At 41.4% G+C, this 27,250-nt stretch overlaps 1 protein-coding gene across 1 annotated transcript in view; it reads left to right on the plus strand.

The window, feature by feature from the left end:
- The window catches only part of LOC126388997 (X-linked interleukin-1 receptor accessory protein-like 2), a 542,632-nt gene that overhangs the window by 472,966 nt on the left and 42,416 nt on the right, over positions 1 to 27,250 (plus strand). Inside the window, exon 7 of the mRNA XM_050042414.1 lies at positions 16,365 to 16,439. Within this exon, the coding sequence (XP_049898371.1) occupies positions 16,365 to 16,439 (75 nt within the window). The remainder of the gene's footprint in view (positions 1 to 16,364; positions 16,440 to 27,250) is intronic.

Here is a 27,250-nt window from a genome sequence, read left to right on the forward strand (position 1 = left end):
TGTTTAAATTTGTTTGATGATCTGAAACATTTAAGTGCTGAAAACATGCAAAAAAGTAAGAAATCAGGAAGGGGGCAAACACTTTTTCACACCACTGTATTTTCTTGTCTGTCTGCACCATGTTGTTGGGTATGCTTGTGTTTTTTGTTACCTTTCTGGCTGCAAAATGAAAGTGTCCCCAATTTTTTTCTGTGTATCTTTCCCCTCGGGACAACCCTTGGAGTCCAGCATGCACTCCGGCTATAGAAAGCAAATTAGCTCTTTCACGTTTCTGTACAGTCCCCATACTACAAACTTTGAATGCCTTTTTCTCAAAGTCATGTCAGTGGTAGTGATGTATTTTGCTTAATATTTGCCATACAGAAACAATACTGATAGAGAAAGAGATGGCAGGTTTACAAGGGGGATGCATTTTGATCATTTGCTAACAAAGGGGATGCCCCATCAAAATCGCCTACTGGGTAGCACTACCAGTTGCACTTCTTAGGTATGTATTTGGTCCACACTGTATGTATCTACTGTATCATATCTACTCCTTAATCTTATCTTGGTTTCCTCGTTCTTTTTCATTCAAGTCATTTATTTTTTCTGCTCTCAATGTTTGCTGGTGTCATTTTGCATCTCTCGGTGGAGGTATTTCAGCTGGTGACTTGTAGAGAGATCTCTGGGGTCACAGCTAAATGGATTTTTCATTGTGATCATCTGCAGAGCATATTATCCTCTATTGAGACTCATCAGCAGGTCTGGGTTGCACCTTTTGCATTAAGTGCATTTCTGTCAGACGAAATTAGATTATAGCAGTGAGAATTTGTTTCATGATCCTGTTGCAGAAGCTTTTCTTTGTGACGGTGTTGCATGAAAATTTATGTGTTGATGAAAATGAAAGACAAACTACATTTGAAGTCTCTCAAATAGAGAGATCCTTGGACATGTAGAGTAGTCCCATTCTTTTTTGTCCATTTTAAAAATCTACCGAGGGAAGCTAGATTATTAACTAATTAATAAACTAATTATGAACTAATTAGTAATTCTTTGAGCTGCAACACTCTTCACTTTCTAACCTTCAAGATACACCAAAGACAGCAATCTACCAAGACACAGAAATTAGTTCAGCACACTGCTTTAATAGCAGTTTGACTCAGGAATGTTTCCAAAACTGTCCAGTGGAAGGAAATAAGTCACATAATTACCCCCTTTTCTCATAATATAAAGAATATTAAGACATCAAGAACAACCATTGGCATCCTCCCGCTACTTGATTTCTACTTTAATTTTCGGCTAAAACACCTCACCTTTAACAAACCAAATACATAACCAGGTGATATTCTGTGTATAAGACCTTGCGATATGATATTATGTTGCTATGTTACAAACTCTCAAAACATTTTAGGCCAGTTAAATTTGTTCACCTGGTAGCTGTCACATCCGAGCTCATCAAGTGTTGTTCTTCTTCCACTGCAAACTTCCTCCCCTCCCTACAGAGCCCTTCATTTTTAATTTATGTCTTTAATCATTCAGCTCTATGTGCAGAGTTAAGGGAGAGCGCTCGTTTCCTCTGTCAGGGTGTCCCTCCAGTGTGGCATTGCTCCGGAGCAGATGGCATCAGTGATAATGATCAACAATGCCTACAACTGTGTGTGTGTGTGTGTGTGTGTGAAAAGAGAGAGGTGTACTTTGGTTTAATGTTTCCCCCACCTCAGCACTTGCACCAGGCTCACATTAAAGTCCATCAATCTCACACACACTTGCTTTACACAGTGTGTTCCACCCTCGGGCTCTAGCTATCTCCAAGGAGTTGTTGTTGCATCAGAAATAGGCCTATGTATATTTCACACAACACCAGATCATCATAATGACATTACCATAAAGCTGGACTTGCATCATCGCTGCTATGATTCAGCTTTCTGTTTTTCCAAGGCTTTTTTTTATTTTTTTATTTTTTTCCCGCAGTCCAGAATGATTCACCCTTCACATTTTCTAAGTAGCTGTAGGAGGAAGGATGATTGAAGGATGTTTATGTCTGCTTTGTAATAGCATTAAAGGGGTACACCATTGTTTCAGAAGATTAGACTTTTTTTTCTGAACAATAATAACAAGCATCAAAGTTATCCGTATTTAGGTTGTTGGCACCAGCAGTAAAAGAAGTACTCAGATTTTTAGTAAAAGTAGCATTTTCAGTGTTTAAAAATACTCTGTTTCAAGTAAATGCCCTGCATTAAAAATGTTACTTAAGGAAAAGTACAAAATATTATTCATTCATTCATTTTCCATACCCGCTTATTCTGTTTTGGGTCGCAGGGGGGCTGGATCCTATCCCAGCTGACATCGGGCGAGAGGCGGGATACACCCTGGACAGGTCACCAGACTATCACAGGGCTGACACATAGAGGCAGACAACATTCACACTCACATTCACACCTACAGCCAAGTTAGAGTCACCAATTAACCTAACGTGCATGTCTTTGAACTGTGGGAGGAAGCCGGAGTACCCGCAGAAAACCCACACTGACACAGGGAGAACATGCAAACTCTGTACAGAAGGGCTCTTTCCTGGGATTGAACCAGGAACCCTCTTGCTGTGAGGTGACAATGATAACCATTGCACCACTGTGCCACCAAAAATATTAGCATCAAATTATACTCAAAGTACCAAAAGTAAAAGTACTTATTATGCAGAATAAAACATTTCACATGATATATTATTGGATTATAATCACGGTGGAGCTCATTTTAATTACATACAGCTGAGTAGTTTAATCTGTAATATGGCATCATGATTTATAAGTCAATTTTTATTTTATATTAATAACTGGAATCTACAAAATAACTAGTAATTAAAGTTGTCCATTCCTCCACTGGTCGGCACCAGAGCTCAATGCTAGTATGTTAGTATATAACAGTAACTGATAACAAGCTCCGGGCTTACCATAAGTTTGCTAAGCGTAACTCTCAAGCCACACACTATGTGGCATCAATTAATTATTGCAGTTTCATGACAGTATAGGTTACCTTAAAAATATGAGTAGGGCTTATTTTGCTGGTTTTGCTTGAAAATGATGGATGTGACAGTTGATGAAAATACTCTTCCTAACCTACAAGAGTTCCAAAATTGTAACACCCTAGTGACAACAACAGCATTGCATTCATGGCATTTAAGCTCCAAAACAACACATTTTAGGCCAGTGACAACTTTTTGTTACTGAAAGGTCAGTCCTCACAGTTTAGGTTGGCATGATCAGGCTGAATTTGCAGAATCACTTTGACACAGTGAATCATTCAGTACTGGTGTCAAAGTTACAGTCAGAGTAAAGTTGTTTACTTCTTATAGGAGGAACTCAAGTCTGTTATGTAATGTTGAAGGGCTATTTCCAAATCTATAGAGATATTACATGTGGGGTGCCACAAGGCTCTGTGTTAGGGCAGCTTTTATTTCCTGTGTACATATAAATGATATGCCAGCTTCTGTGAAATGCAAGCTTTTGTTGTATACCAATGATTCTGGTATCTGGAAATGGTGTCAGTGAGATTTAGAACGCAGTAATGAGTTTGAATGTAATAGAGAGTTGCTACAAGCATTCAGTACGTCTGGGTAAAACTGAGTCAATCCTGTTTTGAACTTAGAAATCTGTTTTCTGTCTTGTGTCCTCTAATGTCTTGGGACTATGTTGGAAGTAAATGTTTTCAGTTAAACTGGTTGTTTCTTTGCTTTCTTACCAGCTGTGACAACCTTCTGATGGCTGGTATTGTTTTCACATTAAGAGTCTGTGTGTGTCATCATGGCATAATGTGGTCCTAGTGACACCAATTGTAGCTGGAACTGCCATGGAAGTGGGTTTGAGTACTTTGCAAGCTGTTTATATGTCTGTCTGTCTGTCTGTCTGTCTGTCTATGGACAGATTTTGTAACTCTAATAGTGCTACAACTAGGGCATTAACGACTTTGATTTTTTTCAGGTCGACTTATCTGTCAATAAAGTCGAAGTCGAGTCGACAAGTCATTTGATGACGTCATGACATTGACACGGCGGAGGAAAGTGAAGTATCTCCACACATGTGATGTGTGTCTGAAGGCCCGAACATATTCGGGCAGAACATACGCGGAACGGACTCTGTGGAGGTCCGCGTAGACTCAAAGCAGACGTCCGCAAGCCCTGTGGGCGCAAAGCTCAGATTTTACGACCGCGCGGACTCCGTTCCGCGCACCAGTGGCTGCTCGGCATGTATTTTTCACATTGCAGGGATTTTTCACGGACATTTTTACAGGAAACTACAACGCGGAAGTGCGCTCGACTATGAAAGCCCGAATGACTGCAGACATTCCTCGCGAAGTGTGCTCCGCTTATAGTACGCCCGAGTATGTTCACTTAGTCAAGGATAAAGTATCAGTGTAAGCCAATCAAAGGCAGCGATTGCATTCTGTACACAAGCACACAGAGAGAGAGAGGGAAAAAACACACAACTTGTCGACTCCTCCCGGGGGGTGTCGACTTGTGCCACTGACGTCGACACGTCGACAAATCGACTTTTCTGTTAATGCCCTAGTTACAACTGTGCAAGATGCAACCCCGAACATTTAAAGGTGTGTTGTTGAGATCAAATAAAGGTAGAGTTCAAAGAAGTCTACAATATTTTTACACAGATTACAGGTTGTCCCAGCTGTATCAGGTGGAGAGGAACATTAAAGTCCTCTGTTTTCTGGTTGCCACTTGTGTTACATACTCAAAGTGACACACAAGAGCTGATTATCTACACAAACACATTAGTGACTGTGTATCCATGTTCTCATTATGCAATGAGTGAGGCAGTTAACTGAACAAACTCTCGAAAACATTACTGACGTATACGCCCGTCATTTACAAAGGGAGACAACTCACTTCAGCTGACTCACTCACTCAGACAGAAACATGGAGATAAACATGCGTACATGACACGTGTATACTCTCACATACAAACACACACACACACACACAGTGTCATGGATATAAACATGTATGCAGACACGTGGATATGCACATACATGTATGCACAGCACACTCATGTTCACACACAAGCATGTTTGCATATCTGTGGGTACATTCTTGCATTCATTCCATAACTCACAGCACATGCACAGGCCCACTAAGTACACACACATAAAGAGACACACACACACACACACACACACACCTCTGAAAGTGAAAGTTTTTAATGACATGTAAACTACCCATCCATTTAGAGGAAGCAAATCATTCACAAAACCACACACAAAAACAAATGTAAAGGATATGTACATGCACACACACATGCACACTATGATGTGGGAAATTACTTGTAAGATGTTAAACAGGCACAGCTTTTTCAAATATTTTAGCACACATCATTCTGCTTTGCTGCTTTCAAGGTTCTCCGTTTTTAAAAAGGCACAAAAAACAACTGAAATGGGGAAAAGGGAGATTTAGAAAGCAAAGAAGAGATAAAGTGATGAAAAGATTAAAGATGTGAGGGATACAGAGAGAAGTGACAGACATACAAGGAGGGCGAAAACAGCAACTAAATGATTTTTTGGCTGGTTGAAGAAATGACTGGTTTATTTATGTGTTTAACATCAGAGCTTCACTCAGGATTCACTAATAGGACACTGTTGCCGAGCATTCCTAAGGAGAAGCATCTGGCTATTCGCTTTGCACCAAACCAGTGAAATTAGTTTAATTTCCCTCAGGATTCTACCATCAGAGTGGCCGATTTCCACCCAAAAAAGCTAGAGTGGTTTCTGACAGGAATAAATGAGTCTTACTGTGAATAGGGCATGACATACAAGTCTAAATGTATCAGGTCTAAACATAAATGTCTCCCGCTTCTCTGCTCCGCCAGACATTTCATATTTCCCTAAAAGGTCAAATCAATTTGATATACAGAATATATTATATCTGATTATTCACACTGAACAGCGCACAATATACACATTTTTCACTGTTGTTTTTAGAGAACAGAAAGGCTGACAATGTAGTTTAGTCCAAGTTGAAAATGCCGAAAATACTCAAATTCTTCTAAGTACAGTTTTGAGGCTCTTGTACCTCAATTGATTATTTTCATGCTACTTTTATTTTTCTCTATCTCTCAAGGGAAATTGAGTTGGCAGTTTTTACTCCACCACAATATTTGACTACTAGTTAAGATAGGATTGTCCATATCAAAAGTATGGTTGCTCTGTTATACATTTAAGTACCCAACTGTACATTGAGTTGCCAGCTTACACAATTATGTTTTATCTGCAATACATTAATACATCGCATCAAGTGTCTGAAAGTCAGCAAACTGACACAGTGATGTCAGTGAGGCAGTGTCTTACTACCTAAAGATAGCTAGAATCAGAAGCTACTGGTCATACCTGACCACCCAAGCCTGTAGGAGCAAAAGGATGCATGTGTTGCTAATTAATTCACCTTTTCATTTAAAAAAGAAAGAATATGTCATCTCTTCTTTCAAAAGTTTTTCTTTAAAGGCACTCTCTAGACCATTAGTAGCGTTATGGAGCATTGTTCTGTCCCCAAGACCAAGACCACTCCTCCCCTGCTGCACTCGGCCAACAATGTCCTTGTGCTTTAGTGCTGCCTTTGCCTGCTATGTTGCAGCCAGTGGAGTCCACTTCCTTCCGGTAGTCAGGATGGGGGCAGCTTGGGCTACAAATGGATCACTCAAATCCAGTTGCATCATCTCCAGTCTTACTTTGGTACACTTGTACTCCTCTGATAGACTGGAAATGGGCAGGTCTAACATTCCCTTGCCATAGAGCCCAATACTGCTGAGGCACTTGGGAAGGTCAAGCCACTTCCTTGCATATAAGCTGACCAGTCTCTCGAGCTTTTCCACCTTTGAGATCGGAACTTCATAAAAGGTTAGTGGCCACATGATGCGTGGAAGTAGTCCGAACTGCATGCACCAGAGCTTCAGCTTGCCAGGAAGCATGCTTCTGTCTCCAGGCCACTGGCTACGTCCTTCCTGAGCTGATCTACTTGCTCTTTGTCTTCGAGGGAGACATTGATCTGGCGGAATTGGACGATTTCTGTGGAGTCCTTTTCCTTCAGGATTAGGATTCCTCCGGCTCTCCGCCAGGACGTTGGTATCTCCTTCTTTTGCCAAACCACTTTCATCAGCTTCCAGAGGAATTGCAGGACATCTGGTGCATTTTTGTAGAGCCTGTATGGGACTCCGTTGGGACCTGGAGCTGATGCGGCCCTTGCTCTATGCACAGTGTTCTCTACTTCACTCCATCTGGGTGGGCTGATGTCTAGTTGGTGCTCTGGTGGATTGACTGGTGGCATGTTAGGTGGGAGTGTAACCTCTTCATGGTGTCGGTTGTCTGTGCAGGACTTTTTCAGATGTTCCTCCAGGTCTGCCTTTGACACTGAGAGACTTCCACTCTTCTCCTTTGTGAAGAGACACTTTACAATTTTGAAGGGATCTTTGTAGAAGCATGTTCTTGTTTGCTCCTTCCTTCTGCGCTTTCTCAGAAGGTTTTCAGCTCTCCTCAGTGTCACAAGTCTACTCTGAGTCTCCTCCTGCAGCAGGTTTATGCCCTCCTTCTCCTCCTCTGTGGCCTTCCTCCATTGCTTCTTGAGCTGGCTCCTCTCTTTGACCAGACAATCTATTTCCTTCTGCCTCCTGGACTTAGTGGGGATTGATGGAGTAGATCGCTTGCCTTCGATAACTCTGAACCGTTCCACTGCGTAGGCGTAGATTAGATCCCCCATTTTCTCCAACTTCTTCATGGTGGTGCATCTAATGCTTTCTAGGATGTTGCAGAGATCAGTGTTGACCTCCTTCCACAGTGTCTTATTGCAGGATTTTGGCCACTTGATAAACAGCCTTTGCCCCAACAGGTCACCACAAAACACCCATGATTGAAACCTAAAAAGCAGCTAGAAGCACAGCAATGAATCGCTAAACCACAACCCTTTTGCTTGTATGGAACAGTGGTCCATCCACCATCCCCTCCACCTCCTGACAATGTCAGCAGAAATACTACGTCACTTTTAAAACGTTGATATGATATGTATGAAATGTCCAAGTGTAACATTTTGTGGTTCACAGAAACTTGTAATGCTGACATTTTCTTCTGGCGATTGGGCTGAATTAAGAGCAACAGCACTTACATCTGCTCGCCTGAATGCCTATGGTAGCCTATATGAGTTTTTACTTTTACAAAACGCATCTCAAATAAGGTTTGAAAACTCTCCATGGTCACAAAATAAAAAGTCAAATGTGTCAGAGGTCAGATGAGCGTGTTTGGTAGTTTCACTGGGCAGGAAGCAGCAAAGGTCAAAATGAAAATGCTGAGGTCAGTCTATTTACTGCACAAAACATTATAGACCACACAGCAGGAATAATTAACATCATGCTGACAAAATGATGAAATTGTGAATATTGCTTTAAATGTTAACAAATGTCCTCTTGCATTCCATTTGGAAAGTTTCTTGTGTTGTGAATCTTACTGTCATGAGCTCTCAAACTGTAAATGTAAAAAAGGTCACATTTGGTTTGACACACAAACTGTTTTCATTCCATCTGTGGAGATAAAGCCTGCAATAAGGCAGTATTTGTTTTAATCTACTTGGTGCACCTGGTGAGCTGAAATTATCAGATCAGGAAAATTCAGATACTGTAGCGTCAACGTGTTCTTAAATCAGAGAAAAGTTACTCAAGTGACTTTCACACTTTCTGAACTTTCTGGCGCTCATTTAAGTTCATATCTGATGACACACATGCACACAAACTCACAAACCTTTAAGTTCAAGAAAATGCCAGATTTATATCCCCTGCAATGATTGCAGTAGGAGATAAACAGGAAAACAAACTTTGACTACTCTGTCTAAGGTCTGTCTAGTGATTATTGCTCTGTCTGACCTAATGTGCTGGACTGCACCACACTACCTAACTGGAAAAGGTCAATTCTCATCTAAAACCCAAAGAGCATATGAAGCAGCATCGCACTGAGACAGCTGCAGTTTGAGTCTTTGTAATGTGGTGTTGGTAATAAGTTTATCTGGCCAGTGTACACAATTAGGATGGAGATCACAAAAGGTCTGAGTTGCCCTTTGCACTGACACACAGTGGATGTATTGTGGGCAGTGGCTACACCTGACTGTCAAAATGTAAATAATACACATGTGACCTCTGATGTGCTCTGGCAGTAAATGTTATTTTTATGCCTCCACACCAGCGCCAACTGCAGCCAGAAGCATTATGTTTCCACCTGTCATATTCTCATAAATGCTATATCTTAAGAACACCTGGACAGAATTTCTTCAAATTTGGCACAAACCTTCACCTAGACTCAAGGATAAACTGACACTCGCAGATACCTGTCACTCCAAGCAGCCACACCCCTCAATTTTGCATAACTTTAATACTTGATACAAATTTTATAGGTGAGATATATAAAAATTCACCCCTGCACAGTTGTCATGAATGGAGAAATTAGTACCAGAGACCAAAACAGTTTTGTACCAGGCTATATAAAATTTTTATTCCTGCTCTTAAGTTTGGCTTTAACATGGTGTTCTATGGGGGTCTATGGGTGCTCCAGTGGCCATTCAAGACACTGCAGTTTTTGGCACTCCGGCATTGGCTTTTCATTTTTCAGCCTTCAATCCTCTCTTCCTCCACCTTCACCGATCTTCTTTAAGGCATCCTTTAAAACATCACACAGTCGCACAACATTCATTTACAATGACCCACACAATGACTCTATAGCCCCTTTTGCACTGCCAGATTTTCCATGAATGTTGGACCATTTTGCCGGCAAGCTGCAAGCGTTTAGACACACAGAGACTGATTGATGAGTTGATCCAAGGTGCCCAATCTTCTACTCGTAAGGTAGTCATATTGGCGGAACCCTTTTAGTTTAAACAGACCGAGGCGGCCTTCCGCAATGGGAGGGGCTGTTGAAGACTTGTGGGAGGAGTTGTTGATGACGCCGCACATGCGAGCCACTGGCGGTGGATAAACAGGAAACAGCTGATAGCAGGAATTAGCGAGCAGCTAGTAGCAAGAGGGAAACACAAACCTGACAGACACTGTAAAGATGAGCAACTGGGGAGACAAGGAATTGCGCGCCCTCCTTGTCCTCGCAAACAAAGAGGCCATTAACCGTCAGATGACAGGAACGGTTAAGACACAGCCAACTTATGAGAGAATCGCCGAAGGACTGACCAGCCGCGGCTTCCCTCCCATGTCACTGGTTACGTCACACGCTGAGCTACACGTTTTGTTACTTGCTCACGCCCCCATTGCCCCGAAAAAGGCGCATTCTGTATAAACAAATGTAGGTAGGCAGCATTATGCCACACTCCCCGATTTTGTTTTTATACTGCCAATGCTGAAAAAAGACTGATTGGGCTTTCCTGCAAATTTGCACTATTCCAATCTAAAAAGGGCTTAAGTTGCTGTCTAATCAATGTTGTTGTCTCATTGCATGCAAACTTCTTTTCTCACATTAAGCTGGGGCTTTGCATTATCTTCACAGTTGCTCAGATACAGTAGAACTACAAAGTGTATTAAACAGAGCTGATATGGTTCCTGTTTACTTCCTGGGAATCATTACTTCCTGGAGCTGCTTGGTTGAAATCAGCCAGTGCCTTTAAGCTAATGGCACTTTCTCCACACGCATGTAGACACAGACACGCACACATATTTTCACATCAACAGCATACTGACATTTTCAAGACAAGCAAGCATTATAACAAGTTCAGAGATCTCAAATGCGTGCTCGTGTGTGTGTCTTTGTAAAGCCGTGTGCTAAAAGTAAACAGCAACCCCATAATTACCATCTATTCACCATACACCTTTTGATATTTAGATTCTTATTCAGGTTATCACAGACCCATACTTTTCCTTCTCTCTCAGAGAGAGTTGTCCTTGTGAATTAATGGAACATGGCGTTGGTGCAGCTGGTGCTGTGACAGATTTTTGCGTATTTTGCAGCCATTGGTGTTAAGTGTAACTACAAGACAGTTAGAGAAAGTGTACAGCAAGGTGCAAATGGTACAAAATAATGCATTGCATGTATTGTTAGAAATGTATTTTTTCCTGGAGAGACTTTTTATAATTCAAAAAGACCAAACATAAACACAAAACAGTAGTGCAGACTTTTCATCAGGATCTGTTAGGGGTGTCACTTAATAAAGACACGGATGTATGTAGGAAAGACGCACTGCACCACTACTTAATCACTACTGACGTAGCTCCTACTGTGTCTCCTTCTCACTTTGTCGCAGCCAAGTTCACAATAAGTTCCCAGAATACCAGCCAGGTGCAGGCAAATACACCATTGACACTTAACTCGGCTTAAGGGGACATTTCACCCAACATCAAAAAGAAACATATTTTCCTCTTACCTGTAGTGCTAATCCTGCATTGTTTTGATTTGAGCTGCTGAGTGTTAGAGATGTCAGCTGTAGAGATATGGATGTAGTTTGGTAGAAAGAAAATAGTTCTTACATAATACTGCTCACAGCAAGGTCTGTGGATTATCTTCAGTAACCAGGACATGATTTCTGAAAAGAGACATTGCTGTTGAGTTTGTATGTTTTTTTTTCCCGCTTTGAGCACCACAAGCTGAGTGCCATCTAGTCCCAATATATTCAAGAGAAGGCAGACATCTCTATGGCCAATATCTCCAGCACTCTGCAACTCACACCAAAACAATCTAGACTGATCAATAGCACTACTGGTAAGAGGAAATATATGTATATTTTATGTTGGGGTGAATTGTCCCTTTAAAGCCATGAAAAGTCATGCAGTATGTTCTATCATGTAATTTAAGATTAAGAATACAACACATACTGCAACATACAGCCTTAACTAAAGGCATAGTGACAAAGCAAAGAGGAAAGGACAGGAAAGGAAAGGTACGGGGTAGGAATAGAGGACAGAACAGGAGAGGAGTAGGTCTAGGTGAAGGGTTGTCTCATTAATCTCAAAAGGGTGCAGCGGTCCCTTCAGAATGCAAATGAAACTATCAGTCTTATCAGAGATACAGAGAGAGGGATGGAATGATAGAGGCATTGACGGGGTTATTGGGGGGGAAAGCTGAAGTACAAGGTGGCAAAGTAAAGAAAAGAAAAGAAAAACTGTGACAGTGGGACACTTAGTGTATGTTACACTGAAAATTTGAGTAATTAAACAGTTTAAGGTGCAGAAGCACCTGCAAACACTGTACTTACTTACCTTTATATAGTAACACTGAGGTTTGTTACTGGCCTGGAGTAGTTTCATGTCGTATCCGACAACGGGAGGCTTTTAACAGATGACGTCCTGGTGTTAGCTCCCATCGTGATTTCCCAAAACTGAATAAATACCACACATAGCAACACAAAACTGCTTTGCTAGCTCAATCATGTTGTAACTAAGATATCCGCTGGAAAGAATAATTTTTTCACGGGCCATTGAGTGAGTTTTTTTACATGGCGGCGAAAGCTATATGAACGAGCTAATCTTCGTCTGCTGAGTTTTAAAAATGCCGGCTATTTTGTTGCTTTCTGTTGACGTCACATCCCTCCTTGAGTATATCCAATCAGCACCAAGTAATCCCCAAGCCCCAGCCAGGAGTCTTTCGGGGCCGTTCTGAGTACCTACCCCGAGGCAGGGACTTGTTTAACCCCCGTAAAAGTTCCGGAACTCTGTCCCTCGGGGGTGGTTCCTGCGGTGGAGACACGCAACCAACGGCCCCGGCCCCGTAAAATTACCCCAAAGTTCCTGCGGTGGAAACGGGCCTAACAACGCGAAATTTCGCACCGTGTCCGTACCGCGCCTGTGTGTATGGTTTGAGCACGGAAAAGCGCTGCGCAAATATTCCGCAAATCCGTCCCACATTTCCGTATCGCGGCAGTGAGAATGACCCTTAAGTATGGTGTAAAATTGAGCAACGTTAATGCGATCCAAAGCTCCTATACTAGTGGTGTAAACACCAACACTCCCCTGGTGCTCAGTGCTCCCAATCCGGGCAGAGTCGGCAGAGGACTGGTTATGTGCTATATTTAGGTCACAGGTCTATGGTCACTTTGACAATCTAACAGGTAACAACACATTAGCTCAGAGTTTAAGGGGTGTAACTGTTGGTAGATGTGGTTTATTATGTGTAAATATGCCGAATTGTGGTTTTATGGGTTGTTGTTGACGGTTGGGCAAATCTAGCTGCTAATGTAGTCTGTCACTTGTTGCCACAGCAACACTAAACATTCACGTAAGGGTTAATGAGCTGTAAATAGAGATGCAGAATCAAGCTATGTTGTAAATACACATTAGATATGTTGTATTTTAGCACAAAATATATGATTTTACCAGTTAGTAAACCTATAGAAAATCATTAGTTTAATTTGCAAAATTTACCATTAAATTTATAGGCCACACACACACAAAGACCACGGTGACCATAGACTGACTTGAAAAGAGCACATAACCAGTACTGTTACTATCTGCATAAAGTCAATAAATTGATATTTATATATTATTTTTGGGTCTTAAATTATGTTCTTTGAGGTCTTAAAAAGCATTAAATTTTACTTTTAAAATGGTGCAAGAACCCTGTCAATATTATTATGCTAACATTGCAGTTGCAGCAGTGCATAATCATTTTTCATAATCTTTGTGTTGTATGTTAGCATGCTAACGTGCTAAATCCCTTTTCCCACTGGACGAGAAACCCAGTAACATCTGGCTTTTGTCTTTGGTGGGAAAGGTTACAATCTGCATTCACACCGAATAAAAATGATTATGCTGTAGTTATGGGTATTTACTGGCTCCAGCTCCATTTGGCAGCAATGAAATTTGAAACCTGGTTGGACACACTAATTTTCACACCTTTTCCGGCACTATGCAATGACACGCCACCATAAGTTAGAGTCCCTCTCTGTCCAAGCAGCACTTGAACATCATTCAGAATTTGTCTGCACCAAGTTTGAGAGCAAAATTGAATAAGTAACAGAATAAAAAAAAAAGAAGTAACCACGTAGCATTTTCACAGGGCTCCATGCTGCTTACTACTATTTAATAACCCTGTTTTCTGGCACTCTCATGAAAAAAGAGAGTTAGTTAAATGCAGAGCCATGTACATAGCTTTTGTCTACTGGAAATGAGAGAAAAAAGCACCAATTAGCTCTAAACAAAATATAGCTGAGATAGGTGGAAATGTCATTAGTATTTCCAGGTATTTAGTCGTAAACCAAAGTATCTGACAAATTAACACTTCAGCCTATAGTTGTGCTAGAAGAAAAATCAAGGGATCACCAAAGTTGTTACAATTCATCCTGAGAGCGACATGAGTGTTTGTACTAAATTCCTTGGCAATCCCTTCAATAGTTGTCAAGATACTCAAAACCACAAATGTCAACAGCGTGGTAGCACTACATACACTATTTGAACACTCTGGCACCAAATGGTCTGAATGTTGATTACGATTTGAAATGTTTTCTATAACTTTTTGCTCTAGATAAATAGTGTCAGTTCTAGTGACAGAGACCAGGTACAGCTTATATTGCTAATGATGCCTTTTTATAGGTTGATGTGCAGCTGATCTGTTCTTCTTTTTTGTAAATATTGTATATTGTGTTTGTTTTGGAATAATCTGTGTTTTTTGTGTCCATTGGGATCCTGTGCAGAATGTTTCGTATTGCATACTTCCTTTTTCTTCTCTGAAATGGATATTTTGATAGGATTGTATTTATATGGATTGTGATGTTTGATCTCTGATGTGAGTTTTGCAATCAGCTGATTTATTCACTTCTCTGCTGTCAAACATGCAGGTGATTAGTGTCAAATGCAGACCAGGTGTGTACACCAGGTGAGCTGATTGCTCACAGAAGGCTTTATCAGCCACTCCTTTTGGTGTCTCATGTGTGTTAAGACTTGACAAAGGCCCTGTGCCGAAACGTTGTCCTAAATAAAATTCCTTTTTTACTTGGAGCTGAGTGTGCGGCGTTCATCTTTTTTCAAGCACTCAAGGAAAAGTCAGAAGATCGCTGACCTCATTAGAATTCATCCTGTGGGGACCATGAATGTCTGTACAACATGTATTGGTAAGCCATCATGTAGATGCTAAGCTATTTCAAGCTGGACCAAAGCTGTGGACCAACCGACCCACAGACTGTCATTGCCATCTCTAGAGTCACACCACTAGCATGGCTGTCCTGCCTTAAGTCAAAATCCAATTTTTATTCATGGTGTCAGCTTTAATCTTCGACAGTGTCCTCTCATTAGTTAGTGGAATCTACAGAAGCTGTACTGTATGTACTGAAATACTAGTCAGCTTCACAACTTCATTCACGTCATGTTTCTTGCTAAATCATCAGTATATGACGATGATCGTTGCATGATCATTAGGAATTGCTAGACACCAGAAATCAACCTCTTAATCTTAGTGTTATTTCATGTGCTGTGACACAGCCTTCAGAGAAGAATGGGAGCATTGAAACACGTCAGAGGATTATTAGGAACCTGGAGGTGGTGAGGGGGGAAAGTGTTGGACAGCAGAGAGCAATGGTGTTCAGAATCTAGCCAGCTGAAATTGAGAGGTGCTTCAGGTGGAAGCAGAGAGTGTCTGCCGGTCATCAGAGTTGAAAGGCTGTGAGGCAGTCAACCTGCAAAGAGACAAAAAGAAATCATGAGGTGAGACAAGCTGTGCACTGAGCTGCCTCCATGGCTGAGGCGGCATCTTGTAGGTGTGAGAGTCGATGCGACTCTTTATATTTGGCTTTGTGATGCTGCAGGGCAGTGATCAATTGGTGGAGCAAAGGCCAGCACTCTCCCTGGGTGGTTTCCTTAGAAAATGGTGTACTGTGTAGCTCTACAGCCACATTGCAACCGTTTTTCAGGCTAACTCAGATCTCAGACTTACCTTATTATTTGTCACTCTCCAACTCTCTGGCCTGTCTGGGTTTTGCTCTAGCTCTATCTGTCCTTGTACTAACACATCAGGTGCTGTTATCCAGTTGACAGAAATACTGGTACATTTAAGTAAAGCTGTTGGTTTAATTTATTTTGGTTCGATTGAAACTTGATATACAGCAAATTGCAACAGTGAATGGATGAAACACTCAATGTTCCAACTTTTCCTTCCAAAAATAAGGACGTCTCTTCTTTTTTTCCCTGTTTAAACCAGTGTTACATATTGATACTTGATGGACATGATAAACACGTGTGCATTGACAAATAAAGTGAATTTTCTCCTTTACCTTTTTGTTTTCTTAGATTTTTAGATTTATCATGTGTGAATGATGAGCCCATAATATGGTGATTTATGTCCACCTGACTAAAGCTCATTAGTTCAAAACTCTCACACCCTCCTGATAATGAACCTTCCTCCTGTATCTCTTTCCCTCTCTCTCATAGCTCTCCAGACCACTCAGCCTCCCAAGGTTCTTTTCCCCCCGGAAAGACAAGACACAGTGATAGAAATCACGCCTGGTAAGGACCAACAGCTCTTCTCTATCTCTTTATTCTGCTGTTAAAGTGATAATCCTTAAGGTCCTCGTTTTTTTTAATGCTGTCACTATCTTTGGTGCAAAGTGCTCTTTCTGTGGTGTTTCTTCATGGCACAGCATGTGTGTGGCCAACTGGGACCCTACCATGGACACTGCAGTTTTTTCCCTGTCATGACAGAGATGGACAGCTCAAGAGCCACAGTAGTGTGACCGTCAGGCATAAATATATACTAAAGCTGGTATTTTACTTGATGAAAGGGTTAATGGGAGTCATTTTGAAGAGGAGCATATGTGAATAGGCTACAAAGGGTAACCAAAACTCCTTAACACAGAACTATAATTCCACCTTAACCCTGTGCATGGGAGAGGTGCCCCTTTCACCATGCCAATGCTGCACAGATTTGATGACAGTGATTTTCTGTCCATGATGATCCTGTAAGTGCAGCTCTTTTATGTCTCTTCAGTACTGATGCTGGCACTTTGCATGCTAACTACCCAGGTCTTCCTCCGTGTATGGCAACTGACTGACGTCAAACACATTATTGGCTCTGAGGAAGAGGTTTTCCGCATTGAAACCAAGTTGTTGACACCAAGTGCTCACAACAGCAAATGCCAAAACAGCTTAACTACACCTAAAGCTGGTGTATGCAACAATTAGCACATATCCAGGGCTTGACGCTAACTTTTTTCCCAAGGAGCACATGTGCTCCTAAGTTGAAAAAGTAAGGAGTGCACAAAGAACTTTAGGGGCACAATGTAAATTGATCAAATAATGTGTTATCCGTAATAAACGTGATGCAAATAGACATTTACAAGCAAAATTATTTAATGAATTTGTATACAAAATGTACAGAAAGGTAAAATCATCAAGTTTTGAAAAAGTATTGCAATTTAATTTTGTCTTTAATGTTATTATCTTATATATATTATCTTTGCAATATGATTATCTTATATAATGTTATTACTATCCTAAAACATTCTCCAGGTCCTCTGAAACTCTGCAGGACTTAAGCCTCTTTCACACAGAGCTTTCGCGGCGCCCACCGCGGGGTAGGGCGCAGAGGACAGGATTTGGGGGAGTACAGGCTCGTTCAGGAGCTACAGCTCCATGGTGACCGCTTCCGGGTCTACTTCAGGCTCTTCTCTGCTATTGGACGCGCGGCGCCGAGGTGTCGTCACAGCGCGTTGCGGTGAAATTAAAAAAATTTCAATTCGAGCGCAGGCTGGCGGCGCGCGCCGCTCAGCTCGGCGGCAGAGCGGTGCGCTCTTGCGCCGCGGTAGCACATACACAATGAATGGGTTCGTCGGCGGAGGTCTGCGCTTTGCGCGCTCTGTGTGAAAAGGGCTTTATTTCCACCCTGCCCAGCAGCGGTACCGTGGCGAACGGTCCCTAAAGGCCTCTACACATGATCAGCTGTAAAACCGCTTTGCGCTGGCTGTCCAATTGTTTGTCTATGGAGAGGCAACGCCTGACAAAGCGGCACCGCTACCCTTGGCGTCGCACACGATATTCATTGTGCCGACAGTGGCTTGGAAAACGGCCCATAACCGTGTCACACAGGGAAGAGGGAAGGCGGCTGGAGTTCCTCCAACATTTGCGGTTAGATTATCATATTTTTTTACTGACAAAAATATAGGCTGCTTCAGCTGTTTTTTTTTATGCGCACATGTGCCCCTAAATATTTTTTACAGTTCGCACACACCTATTTTTAGTCGCAAATGCGAGTGAAACGCTCGCACTGTCGAGCCCTGATATCTATGATGTAGAGTCTGGGATGGGTTCTCAACAAGGGATGGCTAAGCTGGCGTTTAGTAGCTAACAAAGCTAACTCAACATGCAGCGCTAACAATGGCAACAGTGCTGACAGAGCTAACATATTAACCTGGGTGGAAACCAGAGGGTGGGCGCTAGGCTTCCATGACAATGCTATCCCGATGTCAGCAATAATCGCTGTGTGAGTGCAGTGCAGAGCAGCGACAATGAACTAGCCAGTGGTATACACACATTCCTAATGCACTTACATGCACATGCAGCCAAACTGTCAGACTGGCTTATTAAAACTAACTGGACAACAAAGAAGAGCTTCGATGTATTAAGAGTTTGGATGTACAAAGAGAACTGGATACCATGCTCTAAGATGGAGCCCCATTAATTCCATTGTTCCAATCAGGCATCTACATTTGTGGGCCCACAATGCACATTAGCAATCATAACTAGGCAAGAACATTCAATGGGTTTGGAAAAGGTCATGGTTATGGGTATGTTCAAAGTTAAGCATGTAAAACACTTGATTATATTGACTAAGTTTGGGCACCTAAAATAATTGGTTATGGTTTGGGAAAGATCATGGTTACTGTTAATAAGAAGGCAGATATAATGGCAAGTATGTGACAGAACACTCAGGTTCCCCACTTCCAAGTCAGATTCACTACACAACAATCCACCACCCCAACCTCCACACCCTTACTTTCAGTAATACATAAATGTCAGACTACTTCCCGCATTGGCACTCAGCATTGACACTGGAAGTAAATCATGGGGGTTGTTGTACTTCTAATGGATACAGTCCTCTGACTGTTGTTCAGCTGCCTTTGCAGTCGTGTATTTTGTAATGTTTGATAATAGAGGAAAAGTCTTGTTTGTTCAGAAGGTATCACGTGATCTGGGATTCTGACTGTGGCTGCTATACCAGAACCACCTCACTGCCTAGCTTTGGTCTCGGGATCTTGATAAAGTGGTTCTTTACTGGACCCTGTGGGGACCGTCCATAGGGAAGTCAGAGGTCAGGTCCATGTAGAGAACAGCAGGTGTGGAGCTGGTGGGGATTTGGTGTCTGGGGTCAGACAGTAGAAAGATGGTGCCTCTGTGAGCGCTCTGCTGGCCACTCTCAGCCTGTCTGCACTCTACCCATCCCTGTCCTGCTGTGTTTTTGTTCTTTCATCTCCTCTAGTCAGCGATTAACAGTGACTTACGAGCAGATATGTACTCAATCCAATTTGCTCTGTGCTAAAACATTTACAGAGCCCGCACAGGCCTCGCTACAGCGCTGCCTTATCTACTGATGAAAACTGGCCGATAGTCAAAACCATGACATTTTCAAATGTAGTCTTTTCACTTTGATTTGTCTTCACTGGGTGATTTTCAGATGGAGAGTGAAGCATGTTTGGATTGGCAACTTACATCAGGCTCAAAAAATGTCATTTTAGCAGTGTGAGCAGTAGCATGAGAGCAAGAGGAAATCAGGCTTCAACTAAGAACATGAACAAAAAACAATAAGCTGCGTTGACAACAACAAGAAAGGTCTGATAAGGCAGGAATTAAAAAATTGAAGGGATCTCACTGGGATTTGCTTGTACTAAACAGTATGTGTTGTGTTCTGCTGCAGGCCCGGTTGGCTGGCTTCCTTGCCAGCTGTGTGTGTGTGTGTGTGTGTGTTTTCAAGTGCATACGTTCGTGCTTTCATGTGTGTGCCCCGCTGTTCAGCAGTCTCTCTGACAATGTTAGCACTGTAGGCAGTTTGGTTGTGTGTACGAGTGTGTGTTTGTGTGTGGTGTGTTTCCATTAACTCCAGATTGATGTACTAACAAATAGGCCCTAAGGCCTCTGTACACTGATTGCAGCAGGGACACCTTTTAATGGGCACTGCAATCTCACCCCCTCAACACCCCCACCACACACACATAGACACACACAGACACACACAGACACACACACACACACACACACAGACACACACACACACACACACAGCAATAGAAGCTGCACAGTAAGACACACATGTACACACATACACTGTACGCACTCTCTCACACAGTCACAGTGTGACCCTGCGGTACATTTTTAATTATCATCTTGTTTTAACCTGGGGGAGATTTACATCAGCAACCACAGTTATGTTGTTCATTTTCCTCTATTTCCACTCTCTCCTCCCTCTCTACACTCACTTGTTCATTTTTTCTTCCTCTCTTCATCCCTTTATTCTTCCCTTCTCTGTTAGCTGTTGGTTCCAGTGCCTTCTTTTCCTTTCCTGTTTCTTTTCTCCTTTGTTTAATTCAGATTTTTTCCCTTTTCCTCTCTGCCACCCCACATCCTTCCTCCCTCTCCTTTTCTTTTCTCATTATTCTATAATGCTGTGGGTTATAAACACAATTCATTATGCTCATTGTTATTATACTAATGTGGGCTACAGGCAACAGACAGACAAAAAGAGCTATAATTAAAGATTGATTCATGATACCAGTATTAAACATGTCTTTAAAATAAAGTTCAGGAAGAAAGAGTAATGGTGCTTGAGGAGTTATTTGCACATCCTCTGAAAAAAATTCAGCCTTTAAAACCATTCGCTGTCAGAAGTGTGTAGGTGTGTGATGCACACGCAATACTATCAGTTCTACTAGCAGCTTAGAAAGTCTAAAAAATGGTTTACGATAAATATATTATCTAAATGTCATATTCATTCATTAGAAGTCTTACTGTGTGTTTCTTATTATTGCAGTTTCTGAACTTCAATACTGTGTTCAATCAGAAAAATATGAGGAGTAGAAGTGAAACTTAAAAGATGAAAATATCAGCGTGGGCTGAAAACAAGACACAAATGATTTGATTAATCCATAAAAGAAAATGTCATCTAGAGTTTATTCAGTACAAATCTGAGGCATATTTAACTCATTCATTAGTCACAACTTTAACAATGAAACACCGATTTTTCTCAGTGTGAGCCAGAAGAATAGAACTGACAAAGCTGACGGATGAATATAGACAAGAGAGTGAAAATTAATGTGAATATAGAACCAGTCTGATGAAAATGCACATAAACTGAAGCATGATAAATTGTGATATGACTTGATAAATTAAACACAATTTGATTTAATAACTGCTAATGTAAAATGTTCCTTTCATTCATCACATGCTCAACAAATCACTCTGGTTCATCCTTTACATCAGTAATTTGTCTTACAGTGCTCTCAGACCTAAATGTCAGTCATATTTAAAGCCACTGAGGCTCAGCTAATTGCTCGACTGTCAATTGTTTCTCTCATCTGCCCCTCCGATCCAAAAACTCTTCCAGTGTTTGACCCCAGACTCCATCTACTCCTCTATGTTCACTCTTCCCTCCCTCTATCATCTCAGCATGGTTCAGTGCAGGTAGCTGTGGTTATTTGAGTGTAACACCTCTTGAAACCTGGGCCAGTATGTGTAACACTTCTACGACATTGTCTTTAAAATGATCCTAGATTTTGACCAATGCCTAAAAAAAACTAGTAAAAGGTTCGGGTGAGAAGCTTTGTATTAAGCAGCTAAAGATACTATAAGAAAAGTTGAGGTGTGATTCTTAAGTTCTGAGTACAGTGACTCAGAGGTGTTGGAAAATAAGGACCACAATCATTCCCTCACTCAAGAGCAGAATCAGCCGACAGCGGACCTCCTAAGGTTGTGTCAGGAATGTGTCAGATCAATCATCATCAATCATGCCTTGTCATAATACTCATTAATAATACATCCAACTTTACATATGCTTAAGTTTACTCAAACACACAAGAATAATGTTGTGGAAGATACAGTTATGTTTACACTATTATTTCTGAATATTTAAGTTTTTTTCAAAAGATAATTACAAGAATTGGTACATGACTATTTAAAAAGAAAGAGGGAGAAGATGAAGATGAAAATGAGAAGAGAGCAAAGGAAAGACAGGAAAATAAAGTGAGGAGGAGAGGAGATCGCACTAAGTCTGATTGTTGCAACTGAACAAAGGCCGACTTTGTTGCTTAGAGGGCAGATTGTTTGGATTATTATTTTATTTACTCATAAAACACAATTTTGTGTACAGAGTTGTCAATTTTGAATTATTATTTATTTTATAGAGCACTAAAGTGTTCACAGTGTGGTATTGTTTTCTTTATTGTTTAAATAATTGATAAATATAGAAAGTGGTCTTGAGTCGCCTTAGACAGAAGTTTCCCATGCTCAATACCAGTGTTGGGCAAGTTACTCTCAAAATGTAATGCATTACATATTACCAGTTCAGTTTATTTGAAAGAAATAAGTTACTTTACAATGTTACTTTCTGTGTAGAGTAAGTTACTTATTACACTACTTTTGCATTCACCAAAATAGCCTCAGAAGAACGCCTAAGCATTGTAAATGGATGAGGCTAATGTTTCACAGCAGTTAATTAAAGCACAGAAGCTCCAGTTTATTACGTCTGGCCCAGTCATGCATTCACAGTGGTTACCACTTTGTATTAAAATCCCCTGCTTATATCAATAATAGCATGATGACATAGAAGAAATAAATAGCCTAAACCCTTTTGACAATGGGAAGCCAGCTCCTTATCCCAGCTGCTTTCAAGCAGCCTTAAGCGGAATTTATACTTCTGCNTTACCACTTTGTATTAAAATCCCCTGCTTATATCAATAATAGCATGATGACATAGAAGAAATAAATAGCCTAAACCTTTTGAAATAAACCAATAGCCTTGGGCACGGGGACAGACAGGCAGGTAGAGGATCAGAGTCTAATAATTATGAGATATAGATAAATATGTGTGAGCTTATGATTTGAAACATTAAAACAAATGTTAAGGTTAGCACAACAAACAGAATGGTATGCAAGTTAGTCACTATGACGGGCGCAAATTAATACATCGGAGCTGGAAGACCCACCTGCTCTGTCCCAGTGTGTCAGTAACAACAGCACTGGAGACTGGCGTTGCTCTGCAGTTTTAGGGGATGTGAATGGAAACGTATTCAACATGTACTAAGGCACATTGATGGCATCACCTAGATGTGCTGATCACCGGGACGTGAAAAAAACAGTGGGAGGCCAGCTCCTTATCCCAGCTGCTTTCAAGCAGCCTTAAGCGGAATTTATACTTCTGCGTTGAATTGACACTGTACCTACAGCCAAGGCTCTGCGTCGACGTAGAGCCTATGCCGTAACCTATGCCGTAGCCTGGCATGCTTTGTCTGTGAATGTTGCGAGTTATAGTGAGGCCAATTCGTGTATTTGTGTTTGAAATTTTCTCTATTAAGTCATGTTTAATGTGTGTTCAAAGTGTATTTTGTGTGTGTTTTGAATCAACTAAACTCTACAGCACTTCCTAGAAACCCTGCCACCGACTAGTGTTTTGGAGGTATAACTGCAGAGCGACAAAGTCTCACCACCGCACAAGTATAAGTGCTCACAATGGCGTAATCCACATACGTAGGCTATGGCGTAGGGTCTGCTACACAAGTAAAAATCCACTTTAGGACACAAAAGCAGAACAGGATGTGTCTTAGACATTGTAGGTGTATTAACGGAAACACACTGAACATGATAATGCACAGTACAGCATGACTCACCCTTTTATAATGCAGTCAGTAATGACATGGAAACACACAGTATCCTTCAGGGGATTTTTTTTCCTGTGGTGCACTAGTGGAAGTGGAGCGGTGTGGGTGAATGAAAAAACATGCCATATGTGACATTGTAAATGTAACAATATTACCCAAAATCCTGTTGGTAATGCGTTATATTACTTTGTTACTGCTCAACGTAATATTACTGTAATGTGTTACTGTTGTCACATGTTACCCCCAACACTGCTCAATACACCTCAGTTACTTATATTTACTTCATGTACTTAGGCCTTAGGAGCCCACCAGCAGGGCGCACTTTGTGGTTGTACAAAAACAATTTCAAAAACATTTTTGTGGAAGGGGTCCTCTTTACTTTCACTTGAAGACGTGCCATACAAAATCAGCACAGCACTGGTGAATGGTCTGTATTTCTTGACTGGTCTTTCTTCAGTAACCTCAAGGAGTCTTTTCATCACTGCGAGGCAACCAATGAAGAGTCCAGAGAGTCACAGTAACCAACCAAGAATAAGTCCCACATACAACCCTCTGTAAATAATAAACAAATAAGATAATGTGTTAGTTAGTGCGCCTTAGTGACTTAATGTGTGCACACGTGTATGTGAGTGGATGAACTCTACCTGGCAGGCGTAACTATCAGACCTCAGCTGTAAATGTTGATTTGTTGATGACACCCCAAGTCGTCTGTGAGATTGAAAAGTCTTTGTGGAAATAACACACACACAAGTGCACACACACATGCACACATATACACACACACACACACACACTGGCACAAGCACATATTGGGCAACATACTGCACATGTGGACATTAAACAGATTAAATAGCTTCATGGAAATCAAGCACACACAAAAACACTTCAGGAAGTAGTTGACACATTTATTCACAGAGCGGATGGATGCAAACACCACCTTTAGACTGGGACTGAAACTATTTATCACTAAATCAAGCTGACGAGATTTTATTTTTGATATTCTGTTAATATTTTAAGTATTTTATAGAGCAAAACTGTCAAATATCTTCTGCTTCCAGCTTCTTAAATTTTTAAGGAATTTTCTGCTTTTTTCTGTTTTATGACCCTGAATTTAACATGTCTGTGGAGTCTGACTGTTGGCAGGACAAAACAAAAAAGTTTGAAGATATTATCTGGCTTGCACTCATTAAAATCATGATGGATTCACTGTTTTATGATTTGTGACTACGTAATTAGAGAGTTAATTAAAGAAATTATAGACTGATTTAACTTTGATGAAAATGGTCCACACTTACAAACAGGAAAACATGCGCACATACTGTATACTTTCAGAAATTCAAAACACACACACACACACACACACACACACACACAAACACAGTAGTATTAGGTGCCAGCATGAGGCTGGCTGTGAAAGGCAGGGTGAGATAAGGAGGCAGGCTTTCTGTCTCTTTCTCTTTCTCCCCTCTTGTCTCTCTTTCTCCGTCTGTCTCCGTCTTCTTCTTCCCCCAGCATATTTATCTCCCTACGTCTGTCTCCCACTGTCCCTGCGAGGTGTCTGCCTCTATCTCACTTTCCTTCCATCTGCCTGTCTCCCCTTCACCGCTCTCTATATCTCTAACTGTCCCTTTGTCTTTCTCTCACAGCTCATTCAGCCTTTTCATTCATGTGTCTCAAAACGGTGATGCGTCATGTCATTATTCCCTTTCAAACTGTCACAGAGAGATAACGTGAGGTGGGAGGGGTGCAGGATGAAATGAATGCAACAAAGGTCTCCATATTTCACATTTTCATCCATGAGAGAGAGTCTGGTTGTGTTTGCAGTCGTTAGTCATCCTCAACCATGTAATTCAGAGCAGAATAATGCAGCACAATGGCTCCCAAGTGTCAAATTATCTGCAACAATAACACAGATAATACACAGCCATTTATTCATTTATTTTTGCTTGCCCAGTTAAGAGGGATAAAAACCTTGTTTGCGTTATAAAACCTGAAAAACTGGTGCTTAGAAGTAAATGAAAATAAGTGAGAAGGTCAAAGATTGTTTAAGGGGGGAGGCACTAAATAAGTGGGGAGGAAAAACATCAGAAAAAGAAAGAAAGGAAGGAGGGCAGAAACAACCAAAGAGAAAGGAAATAAAGAGAGAAAGAAAGAGATAAAAACCTTGTTTGCGTTATAAAACCTGAAAAACTGGTGCTTAGAAGTAAATGAAAATAAGTGAGAAGGTCAAAGATTGTTTAAGGGGGGAGGCACTAAATAAGTGGGGAGGAAAAACATCAGAAAAAGAAAGAAAGGAAGGAGGGCAGAAACAACCAAAGAGAAAGGAAATAAAGAAAGAAAGAAAGGAGAACATATGACTGATGGATGAAGAGAACAAGACAAGGGTTGGGTGAGATGAGGACCAAAGTGGAGAAGGAAAGAATTAAGACGAACTGAAGGGCTGAAGGAAGGACAAATCGAAGAATGGCAGGAAAAGGGTAAGGCATTCAGAGAAGGGTGCAGTAAAGAAGAAAAGGGAGGGAAAGAGGGCAGGAAATTAGCAAGGAAACGGTAAAAGGAGGAAAAGATTGAAGGAGAGGAAGAGATGGGGAAGAAGAGAGGTGATTTGGGTCAAGATAAGAAGAAACCAGGAGGAAGTAAGAAAGGGTTGGATTAGGAAAGGGAGGTAGGAATTAAGGACGGACACACACCTGCTGATAAGACTCACATTATGGAAGTATCTGAGTTGCTCTTTATCACTGTCAGCACACATACACACCTTTTATGTCTTCATCACTCTCCCCATTCACTCATGACACACACGCACGCACACACACACACACACACACACACACACACACACACACGACACAACACATCAGACCACATAATACAGTACAGGGTGTTTCTGTTAGTATCATAATGTGCAAACTCAAACACAGAGAGAGAGAGAGCTCTCCTTTATATAAACAGGCTGTTGAAAGAGAAAGACAGAGAATAGAGGGACATTGTGAGTTGAGACGATCGAAGGGATTCAGAAAATAATTACACGTGAAAGGATGATCGATATGCGATGAAAGGACGATAAAGAATGGGTTCTGCTCTTTCTTTTGCCCCCGCTTTCATTTGTCATCCGACAGCTTCATGAATATGGTAAACAGCCTTTGTTTGCAACCTTGATGGAGAAGGAGGGACTGATGGAAAGAGACTGAAAGCAAGGTAGAGTGAGACGAGGTGAAGAGGGTGAAAAGGCTGTTTGAACAACATGAACATCTGTTTCACTGTTTTCATAACAGCAGTGTTAACATCTCGGGCTCTAGTTTCCCGGCGCAGCGCAGGGTGGCGAACCCCGCGCAGAGCTAGTTTCGAGCAGCGCAACCCGAGGCGCGCTCAGTTTGGTAGTTTGGCAGGCCGAGGTGCGCTGAGATGGGTGTGGCGACGCAGCAGGGGGAGGTGTCGACAGATCCAGTTTGGCGC

The sequence above is a fragment of the Epinephelus moara genome, chromosome 4 (genome assembly GCF_006386435.1).
Source record: "Epinephelus moara isolate mb chromosome 4, YSFRI_EMoa_1.0, whole genome shotgun sequence".
Taxonomy (NCBI): domain Eukaryota; kingdom Metazoa; phylum Chordata; class Actinopteri; order Perciformes; family Serranidae; genus Epinephelus; species Epinephelus moara.